Below are 13,664 nucleotides of genomic sequence, written 5' to 3'. Positions count from 1 at the left end.
ACTAATTTTTAAAAAACAAGGTAGTTTCACTGTACCATGATTCATATCCATAAAGCAACACATTACATTAAACTAAGTACTGTACTGTATAATCTTACTTTTGTATGCAATTTTTGTCTATTTGATTTCCAAATGTTATTCAGCTTGCCTATTATTGATTTGCCTTTTACAATATTTTACTAACTTCGTAAGTACCTGCATCAGATATCAATGTTCCTAAATATTTGAGATTCAACTTCATTAATCCCTTCTTCATCTAACTATTTAATCCCCTCATGCATACTCTGTCTTCATTATTTGTTTTTCTTAAGTTTATCTCAAGTCCCATCCTTCAAGATTCATGATTTATTCTGTTAAACAGGCTTTGTAAATACAGTACGTACAGTATTGCGGTGTTTTACAGATTCAAACAGCAACATATGCATATTTCAAGTGTTTCAAGTTTCTGTTGTTACTCCCATCTAAACTTTCTCTTTTCTCTACAGCCACTAGTTTCATTTAAAAACCCATGCAAATGGCAAAATAAAAAAAAAAAAAGGTAATGTAACATTTCTCTGAAGCGAACTACTGTCACTTGCCTTCTTGTAATCAACAAAAGCCCTCAGAGAGGGATATTTAAATTATGTACACTGCTGCACAATGTCTTAAAATATTTTATCCATGCACCTCCTGCCTTTTCTAGAACCATTGTCCATCTGTAAGCATTTTATGTTTCTTTCTCCAGCCTACTCAGAATGAGCATACTGAATATTTCCATTATGGCCGACTAAAGTGCTCTCTTTTTATAGTTACCACATAAAGTCAGGTCTCTTTGCAATGACTCCGATTTCACAATCATCAGGCTGTATGTTTTCTCATTCCACATTCTGCAAAATGTAAGCGTCGCAATACACTAGATTGCCTTTTCTATGTACATACGATACAGTGTGCAGTGTTGTATATCAACTCTACTTATAAATTTAATCTATACTGGCTATTGACTATGCATTTACACTACTATGGCAGACTACCACTATTACCGACAGTGGCGCTGCCCAAGTAAGGGCTCTTATTGCAAGAATGGATATTAACTAGAAAGAGTCTTTGTAACTTAGCTCTACATTCTCCCATGGGAGAATCCGGTAATGACTTTACACTTACCCATTTTGTTTGTGGTGAAAAAGTTGTGTGGACAAAACTTCTGGTGGTCTCTTGACAGTGTGCTGAGTGATGATCTACAAGTGTTTACTACATCCCTTGGATTACAAGAGATTTTGAGCTTTTGGACACCTCTCACATGGACCCCTATGCAACTTTACTGAAATTGAAATAATCTAATCATTGCCCCTCTTTCTAGAAGCAACAGCTTTGAAGACAAATGTTGCATGACTCCTGTGGGATGGTCTGGAAGTCTTCTTGTACCCATTAATCTTGGATTAACTTTAACTGCCCAAGAGTAACCCCAACAAGAATAACATGTGGACCCCTTTGTCTCCCAGTAGAAGATCCTAAGTGACCTGCCCTTATGCCAGTGCTCTCCAGAATCTACAAGCCTTCCAGCCTAAAGCCTTGGAGGCTGTCCAGTCACCTTCTTGAGTTTTTTTTTTCTTCAAATATATGGCTGCATTCTACCATTAAAATGTACTGAGCAAAGTAGTCCCATGAAAGGGAATTTCTCCCATCTTTCTATATTACTGTGCCCCTTTTTCATGGAGGTCTTCGGGGTCTGTGAGAGACATCATCCACATTACAAATAATGCAGTAGCTTCTGCCCACACCTAAAACACATTCACACATACACACACACTGATTAAGCCTCCCCCTTCAGGCTCATGAAATTCCCTAAACTGAAACTTGTGTTCAGTGAATTTAGCAGGGAAAGGATTACCCTCACGATCTAAAGGAACCAGTCCCCTTCCTGTGATCCCTAAGAATTTTCTCTAAACAGTACTTTGTTTTCAAACTGCACTTACTTTGGCCTTTGTGTCTGCCATGGTATGTCTTTATTACTTAAAATCAAACACACTAAAAGCTGGTAATTGATACACCCTCCTTTCACTTTGAATTCATCAATATACCCAATTGCCAGGTAGTCCATACTTTAGGAATCCTCTGACATTCCCACATTTGTGGTCTTGCTACAACATGACTGAAAACACTATCAGATCTATAAGACTTTGATGCCAATTTTGGTTTGTCACTCTTTAAACTTACCTCTCAGTCTCAAAGTTTTCAGTACCCATCTTGTTTAGTCAAGGGGAACTTCACTCTCACCAGCTGAATTGAATGAAATGTACTATTGGCTATTTTAGCCCTGTTCAAACACTTCATACTGACCAAGTGGGTCCAATGTGTTGGTAGGTTGTCAAGAAAAATATCCTTTAGAATGTTTCCAACTATGTTTACCTTTGAGCCAGACGACATCAGTCTAACATATCATCCTTTTGTGTTGAAGCCTAGAACTGTTAAAGCAATAGTTTGCATTTAATATACATAAAATTTTGTGCAAAGAAAACTTCCCTTTCTTAACAAATAGTGGGAAAAAAGCTTCACCATTTAAGGTTAGAAATCAGTATGCCTTACCTGCCATACCAACATTAAGTTTCATGAATTTTACAGCATTGGCATGTCTAACAAAAAAAAAAAAATTAAAAATTTCCTTCCAAACTGTGACCACAAAAATACAAGGAACACATGCTAAGCTACAGCCTAGCCATGCAAAATACTTACTGCTTTGTAAGTAATGACTTGCTAGCTCATAAAGATTGTTAGTGATGATACTGCAATTAAAGCTGCAGAGAGCACAAATATTTACAAATAAACATACAGCGTAATCACTTCTATCTCCTACCCTAACCCTCCATTCTGACTGCCATCTACTTATTGTCATTCAAAATAATGATGATGAACAGTCTTAATGAGCTCTAGGGGAGGTCACAGGGAGAATCTAGACAACTTTGCCCTGATTGGACACAGATTTTTATATTTTTTTTGTGTCTACTTTTTCTTTTCCTTGATCCAATTTCCTAGTTTCTGTGGCGCCTCAACTAAACAACAGCTCGGGGCCCTGCTCCTTCCAGTAACAAAATTCTGCTAAGTAACGAAGATTAACAGGTAACCTAAACAACAGGGTACCCTATGGCTAACTCACACGGCTTATAGTATGGCAAATTCCATACTATGTAAGGTACTCAATAGTACATCCTAACCAGTATTTTGTAATTATCCTTCAATTCAAAATATTGATTCACTTATCCTTCAAATTCAGATATACCTATCTGCATGATGAATTGCTTCTAAAAATACATGTACATACCTATACTTACTTATGCTTACGAGATATGTAAAATACTGTATACACATCCTACATATGTAATATTAAGCAAATAAACAATGTTTCTTTTCAAATATAAAAAAACTGACAGCAAGTACGCACTGCTTCCTAACGTGATGCAAAAAGAGGAAAGCATTGGTCACGTGCGCGTGCATTTGTTCACAGTCCACCCTCATACACACAATCAGGAAAGCATCGGTCGGTGTGAGTTTGTTTGTTCATTCACTGTCCACCCTCAAAGGCATGAACAGGGAAGCTAATATAATAAATGCTAATATTCAATTCTTATTTCTCTTTTCATTAATATTTTGATTCTTACCAATCAGAAAGGGGGAGGGATGTTGTGCCTCCTAAAACTAAATAAATACTGTATTGGATATGACTAAAGAAAATGATAAATTCCACACAGTAAACATCATAGGATATACAGTGTCATCTTACCTTACCAAACTGATAAACCATCACCTACATATAATGTCTGAATTTCCTACACAAAAGCTAATTCTTGACTTTTAGGTTAACTGAATATTTAGTATGTACTTACTATGCAGACCTCCAACCCAATTCATGATTCAAACCATAGATAACAACAAGGGTATGGGATAAACCTTATGCCAAAATCACCTTTATTCCATTCTACTTAAATATGAGTCCGAATACCAAGTCAAATCAGGATACAGCTTCTGTAAGCAACATCTCATGCTCTTGCAAATTTAGTGATTTTTGTCAGTACTGTACAGATAGTTTATGTAGCAACAGCTAGTTTATGTAGCAATGTCCACATGCAATGGAATTTCCTTTAATAATGTACAGTGAACTTCCACTAATCTGCAATTGTCAGTTTCAAAAGAAGACTCTTAAACAAAAGGCTTTTCTGTCACAGTTTCCTACAGAATTCATGCAAAAATGTACTTCTTTTAATAATACAAATGACAGCACTACTGTACAAATATAAAACTCTATTAAATGTCCCAGATACTTTAAAACCATTGTACTACACACAGCCCTATGGATAATTCACATAACTGTACAAGGTTTTTCATATAAAAACAGCAAAGAGCAACAATTCAATTTTCTGATCATGAGGCTTATGGTAACATTTATCAAAAGTTACCTTGCTACATTCCACTGCAGATGATCTACAGTTTTGTGAAAAATCCATAGCACCAGCATAAATCTAAAACTGGGGTTGTACAAAACTTTCTTTTTCATAATTCTAAACAAAATCTGTCAATGCCATACAGAACTGATTGTCACAGCCTGCAATGACAATATCACTGTGGTTATGGACACTACACATGCACTAATTACCCCTTGGTGTTATAATACAAGGTTCCTTATATTCTACTGGATGCAATAGATTATGAAATGACTTGTCCAGCATTCACATAATTTACCAGCTGCAGCTATAAGAACAGTCTGCTTGATTAGCAGTATAACTAATTTTTGTGTTTCTTACTACCAGGTACCTACTGTCTTATCATGCTGTACTATACATACCTTAAATGTATTTGTGGAAACTATGACAGCAAACGTGGTAAGTCTACAGACAGAAATAACCCTAAACCTATAAGTGATATTACTTCATGCTTCAAGCACCACTCCAGATCTAAAACTTTACGTAAATCTTGTGATAGTACCAGTTGCTGGAGCAATGCCGGCACATGTTTCCTGGCACTCCTCCAAGGAATGGAATCTATTCGCATTTCCTCGGCACCCTCCATACGTGAAGCTCTCACACTTTCCAGTGACTTTGTTGTAGAAGAAATACGGCAGGGCTCCAAAGCAAGGTCCTTCCTCCACTGGTAAGAGACACCTCTTCTGATTCCTGGTTACACCTGTAAACAGATATTATACACTTGAATAAACTTGTTTAAATATTAACTGAATTATTTAGATTATTACCATAATATTACTGAGGTTGTTAACCCGACTTGATTCACATTTCTTGACTCTCAACAGTGGTGGGACACTGGATTAGTTTTTAATGAGGGAAAAATTTTGAAGAGACCAAATGGAATGAATGGAAAGTAAGCAATGCAGCTCGGGGCCTAAAGAGACATTTGTAAAAATCTGTAATTACTTCCACCAGTATGCTATATTAGGTACGGTTCGCTAGCTCACTATTCGTTTAAGGGCACTATCGAGTGTTTTTTACAATAAAACAAGTTTTTATACAAACCCACTCACTGTAAAATAGACTTTAACAGTACAGGAAGCACCCTAGCACATGAGGTAGACTTCAAAAAAAGAACAGTGCCACTGAACATGCTCAACCCACTCAAAAAAGACCCCTAAGGACGAGACTTATACAGAGGTAGTGACAGTTACCATAACTATTCCCAAAACATGAGTCTGAAGCTTACCTACTCCATCATACTGACCTAAATCTTTCACACCACTTCCTTTCTTCAAACTTCCTTCACCCAAAGGAAAGAGACAGGACGTCAGACAATCGAATTCTGAATCAAAGAGATTAGCTGTACCTCCACATCCCCCATAAACAATACTCTTGCACTGACGGGCTGAACTGTAAAGCAGATTACAATTATAAAATAATATATACAGTATGTGTAAGATATAAATGCAATACAGTATGCAGAAACTCAAGAATTAACTACCTGCATATAACCATTGGAAAAGTAAAATAACGTCTCAAATTCGGGCACCATTTTTTCTCAGGGTTGTTTATTTTTACCTGTCAAATGTCCACTTCCGTTGGAAACCTTCACAGAGAGGCCCATCCAGCTCAATAGGAGGAAGGTAACAATGAGAGGGACGTGTGCACAACATCTTGGTGCACACTGGTTGGCGGCTATCTCCACAGAAACAATTATTGCAATCGTCTTTCCATCTGCAATGTATAGAACACAAGAATTAAAAAACTACAGGGTACTGGACTACAATCCACAAACAAATTAACATGGAAGTTTTTATGTAAGATTAAAAATGGGAAAGTTAAAAATGGGACAATTTGAAAAGCTACCCAAAAATGGTGTAATTCACTATTTATTGGGAAAAAAAGGTCCTTCATTGTTTCTCTTCAATCCCAGTCACACTGATTTTGCTAATTACTTTTCGCCCATTCCCATTTTGTCTCACCTCCACACAGTCCAAGTTCTTCAACTTTATCTTGACCCAGTTTCTTACATATTTTAAAAACAAATCCTTTAAGCAAGTCGTAAGGGGGTCCAGAAACGTAACTTTGTGACCTCATTATTCTACTTTACATTATAGAAGTATAAAAAATTGAGATTTGAGATGAATAAATGATGAGAAATTAGATAAAATATGCAAGAAACAACTGAGAAATTACTGACATTACCTGGTGTTAGGCAAACACGTGCTCCCATCTGGTCGGCAATCTTTTTCAGTGCATAAAGAACGTCCATTCCTGCAAACACACGAATTGCAGCCAACATGCCAAACTGCTCCTTCTACACAGGTATCTGATGCATCTCCTTCAATCAGAGAAAAATACTTTCAAACAGAAAAATTAAGTTTAAAGTACCTGTAATACATAAAAAATTAATTTTGATGAAAAGTGAATCAAAATGAAATGGAGATGAGAGGGCAGATGAGAATCCTGTGGTGATATATGGGCAGGTCTTTGGAGGGGTACACATTTCTGCTATCTTGGGGTCACACTGGACTGTGAAGCAGAAGTTGACAGAGTGATAAAGAAGAGTAGCTGCAGCATCAATGAAACGGAGACAGATAACTAAAATACTGGTAAATAAAAATGTCTCATTAGTAGAGAGAGAGCAAATTTGGACTCACATTGGGTACATAAGCCCTGTAGTACAGTACTCTATGCAGCTGAAACGTGTACCAATGAGGAAAATGGAGGAGATTTTGAAAAGGTGTGGCCAGTGAATGTTTATGTTGTGGCTGGAGTATACAGTGGGAAGATAATATTACAAATGACTAATCAGTGGTGAGATCTGATCTCCAGAGACTAGAAAAAACACAGATCTCAAAGACTGAAACGGTTTGGACATGTGAAGAGAAGGGATGAGGAACAATTACTGTAGTCACAAAAGCAGTGGATATGGACATATTAGGGTAAAGGCTTTGTAGGAAGGCCCAGGAACTCACAGAAAAATGGGACACATGAAGACCTATGCTTGACGAAAGTTCAGACAGAAGAGAGTGGAGATAAATAAATTGTTACCAGAAAAACTTGGATCAATCTGATAATACTTCGAAATACAAGACAAACAGTAAATATTATTTTTTAAAGTTGCAACTCACCTACACATGCTCTTTCAGTACATACTGCTCTTCCCTCTTCACAGCTGCACCAATTGCAATCTCTATACCACTGAGCATTCCCTTTGCACTCTGGATCCTTAATTTCTTCTGAAAGTCCAATTTTAGAAGATTAACAGGTTTCCAGTAAAGGCTTTGTAAACCATAAACAGACACTGTACGCTACTGTAATCAGTTCAGGAGAATCAGCAGCTTTACATAAAATAGCATGATAGCTACAAGATTCTTTGTCCCGAAATAGCCTTCTCATAAACTGGTTAATCGATAAATTTTATGGTAATAACAGCAAAGAGCTTTATCTTATGTAACAGAAAATACCCTAATTTTAAGCAATTAAACTACACAACATTATTTCTCTTAAACTTTAAACTTATCACAAGTAACTGACGACACAGATTTAACTTTTCAAAGTTCTATGAATCACTAGGCATATACTGTACAGTACTTTTAAGTAGCAGGTAGGTGGTGTCAGACTAAAATTAAAAATATAAAACCTTAATTTTTACCAATAGTACGTGAATGAGTAATTTAACCAAAATATAAATTGGAATAATTTTCAGATTTTCATAGTTGTGGCTCAAAATGACTGATGAGACAAACATTGGAAAAATGGAAGGTTCAAGTTTGAGGGCAAAGTACAAGAAGAAGAAAAAAAAAAAAAAAAAAAAAAAAAAAAAAAAAAAAAAAAAGGCAAGTACAGTACAGTGGAATCGACTCCCGCCTATTCGCAGTTCTGGATTCGCGGATTTCCCTATGGAACATATGTACACACTATTCACCGAAAATTTGCCTATTTGCGGTATTTTTCATAGAGAAATATTCACAAATTACTGTATTTTCATATTTTCATGACTAAATGCACTTTTTGTGATAAAACTATTAAAATATTCAGGTATAAGCATTTTTGGAGGGTTTTTTGGTGTTCTGAACTATCAAAATAGGCAGTTATAAGCATTTTTAGAGGGGTTTTAAGTATTCGCAGATTTTAGCTACTCGCAGGGGGTAGTGGTATGCCAGGAGTAGACTCATACAGCTGTTGAAAAATAAACTGAATGGACAACAGTACAAACAGTATCTAAAATAAATAAACTCCCTATGATTTCTACAGTATAAAAGAAAGATGTCTTGCATCCTGATATACAACATCATCAGCTTATGAAGATTCTTCTAGACAAATGAAGCCATTGGCTGATTCAAAACTGAACGAACATCTACCTGGGGGCATCAGGCAAGCCTTTTCAGTGCAGTGTGGTGTGCCTGTCTCACTACAAGAACACCAGTTGCAATGCTCTCTCCACTCAGAACCTTTGGTACACAATGGTTCTTTTTTGCTGTCATCGCGTGTGACGACGCTGGATTCATCAAATTCTTTAAAAATGTAGAAAAAATTATTAAAACACTGTGGGGAAAATTAATGACCTCAGATAACTAAAAAGAACTGGGAAGAGTCCTTTTATTCACATGCCAAAAATACAGTTTTCACATGCACAAAATATGGACACAATGCACTACTGTATCTTAAATAGTTTTCAGCTTACCAAAAACAGTCAAATATATCATGAGTACTAAAAATAATAGCAAAATAATGACTTTACTATCGAACCATTTTTTTTAAAATAATGATATATATAACCACTAAACCAAGACAGAATTAATTTAAAAAAATATTACAGCTCAGAAGCTTACCTAGCACACATTCTTTCAAAGTACAAACTGCATTTCCATTAAGGCAGTTACACCAGTTACAGTCTCTCTTCCATCTAGAGTCCCCAATGCATTCTGGCTCATTCTTAAAGTGTTCCATAATTTCTGTAATAGCAGAAATTTATATTTATATTTATATATATATATATATATATATATATATATATATATATATATATATATATATATATATATATATATATATATATATATATATATATATATATATATATATATATATATATATATATACTGTATATGTATATATAGTAATTTCCAAAGTTGATTTCAGAGTGAAATCTTATCACCCTAATCTTTAAAACTGCATAAGGCTCTTTAATCACAATGAACAATACTGTTTTTTGTATAATTTATAACACTGATTAGCCACAAAAACCTACTTCCCATGACAAACATGTAACAAAAATCTTATAATCACCAAGGATCTACAGGTTAGGCTACTCCAAAAAATAAACATTTAAACTGATATAATCCAAAGTTTTTACCTGGTGGGCAACCCATCATGGTGCATATCGCTACGCCAGATGCAGTGCAAGAACACCAGTTGCATTGGTCTCTGTACCGTGAACCATTGGTACACATTATCTCACGTTCAGGGGGTTTTGGGATTTCACTTGGATTTGAAACAGAGGTGTCACTTGGTGGAGGCAGAGCTTTATCTGAAAATAAAAAAATGAATAAAGCAACTGCATAAATCCTCATTTTTGGGTCACAGGGAACTAAAATTGAAATGGAGACCGGTTAAATAAAAGAATTTCTTTAAAACCAGAGGAATATACTGTATACTGTAGAACAGAAAATAAGCCATACATATTTTTCACAAATAAAAGGCCAACTTACATCTGAGTCTTTGCTCTATCTTGGTAGTCTAGGAATATTTAATTTTCATGCAAAAAGCTAATAAAATTGATAAAAAAGGTCCAATAAATGTCAACTGCAGAATGTTTAGCCTTAAAAGGCCCTAAGCAAGTATCTGCTTTGTCTTTAGGTAAGATTAATAATTTTTCATGATAACCTAATTAAAGAGAAACTGGAAATAAGCCCAAGACAGATCATTTCAATTGGTCCACCAAAGCTGAGGTTGTGTTACACCTTACATTCTGTTTTAATATTAGTATTGGAATTCTGAGATACAAAAACTGCTTTGAAAATGTGGATTTGAAACAAGAATCTGCCTACTTATACAATAGGCTTCCAATAGATACCAATGCAGCAGATGTTTCCTAACAGCGGCCAGTGGAACATATTGCATGAAGAAATACAATAAGAGCTTTTCAATACATAATTCTACTGAGAACTATATACAATGTGAAAGGAAACAACAGGCTAATACTTATGAGTTACGACAACACTCACCTACTTCACAAGCCTTCAGCGTGCAAAGGCCTCGACCATCAATGCAACTACACCAATTGCAGTCCTCCCTCCAACGAGATGCTCCTTCACAGTCTGGCTCATTCCTCTGTTCATCTGTGGGGACTATTAATGATATTGTTAGGTTCAACTGAAAAAAGAATCTTTAGCTTTGCGGCTTTGCATGTAATACCAACAACAGATAAGAGACCTAAACAGCATCTCTAAGAGGCTTGTAATGATTTAATTCAGCTCCTCATAACAGCACAAAGCCATTTTCTACAGTGCAGTAGAAGGGACCACCCATTTCTCATTTAACTGATCTTGCTTCGGCCCTAAAGTTTCTTGATGAATACCAGTGAATATAACACAAATTCTGTGAGGGCACAGACTATGCCTGTACATCAAATGCCCTAAAGCCTTGGTTTTCAAAAGAACAAGTAGTGCAGTGCAATAGTGTCTGTTCTAGACTCTTCAAAGTATACTGCTGAAGTTGGAAAATGAGTAACATACAGTACATTGTAAATGGAGTACGTTTGGAATATACTGTAATACAAAAACTGCCCCTTGGAACCAAGTTACTAACCCAATGCATTTAGGCAAATTTATTAAGAAAGTCAGAATTTAAAAATTTACATAAGACTAAAGATGTTAAGACCGAACTAGGCAATACAAATGGGAAGTGGTTGATAATTTGCGATCAATGAACCTTTAGGCTTATATTTATCTTGCATCACTGAAACCAACCAAAACTGTCTGTTCTAAGAATTAGAGGAATTTATTTCTGGTGATAGGAATTAATTTCTCGTCATAATGTGGTTCGGATTCCACAATAACCTGTAGGTTCCGTTGCTAGGTAACCAACTGGTTCTTAGCCACGTAAAATAAGTCTAATCCTTCGGGCCAGCCCTAGGAGAGCTGTTAATCAGCTCAGCGGTCTGGTTAAACTAAGATATACTTTTCTTCTAAGGCCACCTACATATTTGAAATTATTATATTTTGATTACTTAATACAAATCAACTTAATATTTCCTCGAACTCTTTACTCTCCTCTCATAATCTGACTCGGGTAATCCACTTCAAAAACAGTCAGCCAGTCACAAGCTAACAGGTTTTCAAATACATCATTATTATATTACTAAGAAATATCTTTAAACTTCTACTTGATGAAATATTATCTCACCAGGAGGGCATCCTTTCTTGGTGCAAACCCCTAGGCCTAATTCATTGCATGAACACCAGTTGCAGTTAGCTCTCCATCGAGAACCTGGTGTACACTCAGGTTCAGTGTCAGTTGGACTCCTCTGATCTCTCTCCTCAGTCACAGTGACTGAGATCGCTGATTGTGGACCAGGGGTTCCTGTCAAACAGAGGAAGAAGTGATGGTGAAATACAGTGACCTTCCTCTACAATGTACGTTTACAAAATAAAATGTTTCAGTTTGAAGTACATAGCTGTCATATGCACTAAATTATTTACCAAGCACTACCAGAAAAACTAAAATCTTGAGTTTCTAATAGCTTCACAAATCTAAATAACAATGGAATATGGAAAATACATACTCTACCAAGTATAGTTCATAGCAGTTATATTTCAAGTTATATTTTCTACGAATCAAAATGATTAACCATCAATCATTTATAAAGTAGGCAAATATTTGTGTAATGGTTGTTTAAATTGTTAAGGAGCAGAAGTTTTTATTATCATAAAAGGGTATATGAAGTTAACAGGTCACTGAAAAGGAGCGGAAGTGTTTACTGACTACTCTTAAATCCAAACAGTGTGCAATCAGATATATGTGAGAAATCTATTAGACATCAATAATTCAGGCATTCAGACTGGAAATCAAATACACTGGTTATCAGTCATCTGACATAGCTAACAGCTGATCACGGCCTTCACGAAATAAAAGTGAGTGCATCTGGAGGAAAACTGTTAATAAAAGGTACTTACCACAATGCTTCGTCGTGCAAACTGCTCTACCATTGACACAGCTACAGGTGTTGCACTCTCTGTGGAATGTCACGTTCCCCTCACAATCTGGTTCGCTTTCCAGACGCTCGGCGAGACCTGGAATTTGGAGAACTTGTGGTTGACTCTGCCGGTTAAATCCACTCTATTTAATGTGCGATTTATGCTGTGTGTGTAAAAGGGTTTGACATGCTGCCGACGATTCTGTGTAAGTGTTTGAAGCAGCTGAGGGTGTGGAAGTGTTCCGCAGAAGGTTCTAGCTAGGTCTGGATCCTTGAGAACAAACAAGTACCTTAGGGAGTGCTATCAAGGAATGTAACTAGTACCTCAAAGAGTGCTATCAAGGGCTGTAACTAGGAGTGCTATCAAGGAATGTACTGTATCTGGTACCTTAGGGATTGCCGTCAAGGAATGTAACTAGGACGTTAAGGACGGCTGTCAAGGAACGTAACTAGTACCTCAAGGAACATGACTAAAACTGAATAAATGTATCGAAAGGACACTTACCAGGAGGGCAACCCCTCTTGGTGCAAAGGCTCTTGCCACCTACACAACGGCACCAGTTGCAACTGGACCTGAAGCGACCGTCTCCTTCACAAGAGAGCTCGGGGTTGCAGCCTGATGGATCCTTGCAGCCAGTTGCTGGAAGGAGAGAGAGATTATAAGTGATTTCAGTCCATTAAATTTTTATTCTGAATATCTACTGTAGTAGTTTAGGCTTATTGTTAAATATATCAATTAAGATTTGTAATTAGATGCTGTGATCACCTGGGGTACCTGTGGGCACACTAGGGTATTGCTAGAATAGCAAGTGATTAGGACTTTCGAGATGATGTAACTTGAGTCTAGGCTAAATAAAGGGTAGACGTTAAGGTTCTTACAAAGTCGATGATAAATTTACGCCACCTTGGAAAATAAAGTGAATATGATTAACCATTTACCATGATGTGACCCAGGGTTAAACATATTTTTAAAATATGATGTTTGAGGAATATTTAGATGACGTTAACGACCAACCACTATAATGATA

General features: G+C 36.3%; 1 protein-coding gene across 12 annotated transcripts in view; it reads right to left on the bottom strand.

Annotated features, from left to right (window-relative positions):
• Window positions 1–13,664, bottom strand: part of LOC136853605 (kielin/chordin-like protein) — a 55,616-nt gene that overhangs the window by 14,833 nt on the left and 27,119 nt on the right. For 6 of the 12 annotated variants that reach the window (XM_067129358.1, XM_067129363.1, XM_067129366.1 and 3 more), the window contains exons 2-13: window positions 13,142–13,276; window positions 12,617–12,733; window positions 11,847–12,023; window positions 10,667–10,789; window positions 9,796–9,969; window positions 9,272–9,394; window positions 8,801–8,953; window positions 7,568–7,675; window positions 6,639–6,774; window positions 6,012–6,167; window positions 5,698–5,843; window positions 4,954–5,151 (exon numbers count right to left, since the gene is read on the bottom strand). In XM_067129358.1, coding sequence (XP_066985459.1) covers window positions 4,954–5,151; window positions 5,698–5,843; window positions 6,012–6,167; window positions 6,639–6,774; window positions 7,568–7,675; window positions 8,801–8,953; window positions 9,272–9,394; window positions 9,796–9,969; window positions 10,667–10,789; window positions 11,847–12,023; window positions 12,617–12,733; window positions 13,142–13,276 — 1,746 coding nt within the window. Of the gene's footprint in view, window positions 1–4,953; window positions 5,152–5,679; window positions 5,844–6,011; window positions 6,168–6,638; window positions 6,775–7,567; window positions 7,676–8,800; window positions 8,954–9,271; window positions 9,395–9,795; window positions 9,970–10,666; window positions 10,790–11,846; window positions 12,024–12,616; window positions 12,734–13,141; window positions 13,277–13,664 lie in introns of all 12 variants that reach the window. The other 6 variants (XM_067129356.1, XM_067129362.1, XM_067129365.1 and 3 more) reach the window with 2 other exon arrangements.

Source organism: Macrobrachium rosenbergii, chromosome 27 (genome assembly GCF_040412425.1).
Source record: "Macrobrachium rosenbergii isolate ZJJX-2024 chromosome 27, ASM4041242v1, whole genome shotgun sequence".
NCBI lineage: Eukaryota > Metazoa > Arthropoda > Malacostraca > Decapoda > Palaemonidae > Macrobrachium > Macrobrachium rosenbergii.
This window is presented reverse-complemented; position numbering and strand designations above follow the sequence as displayed.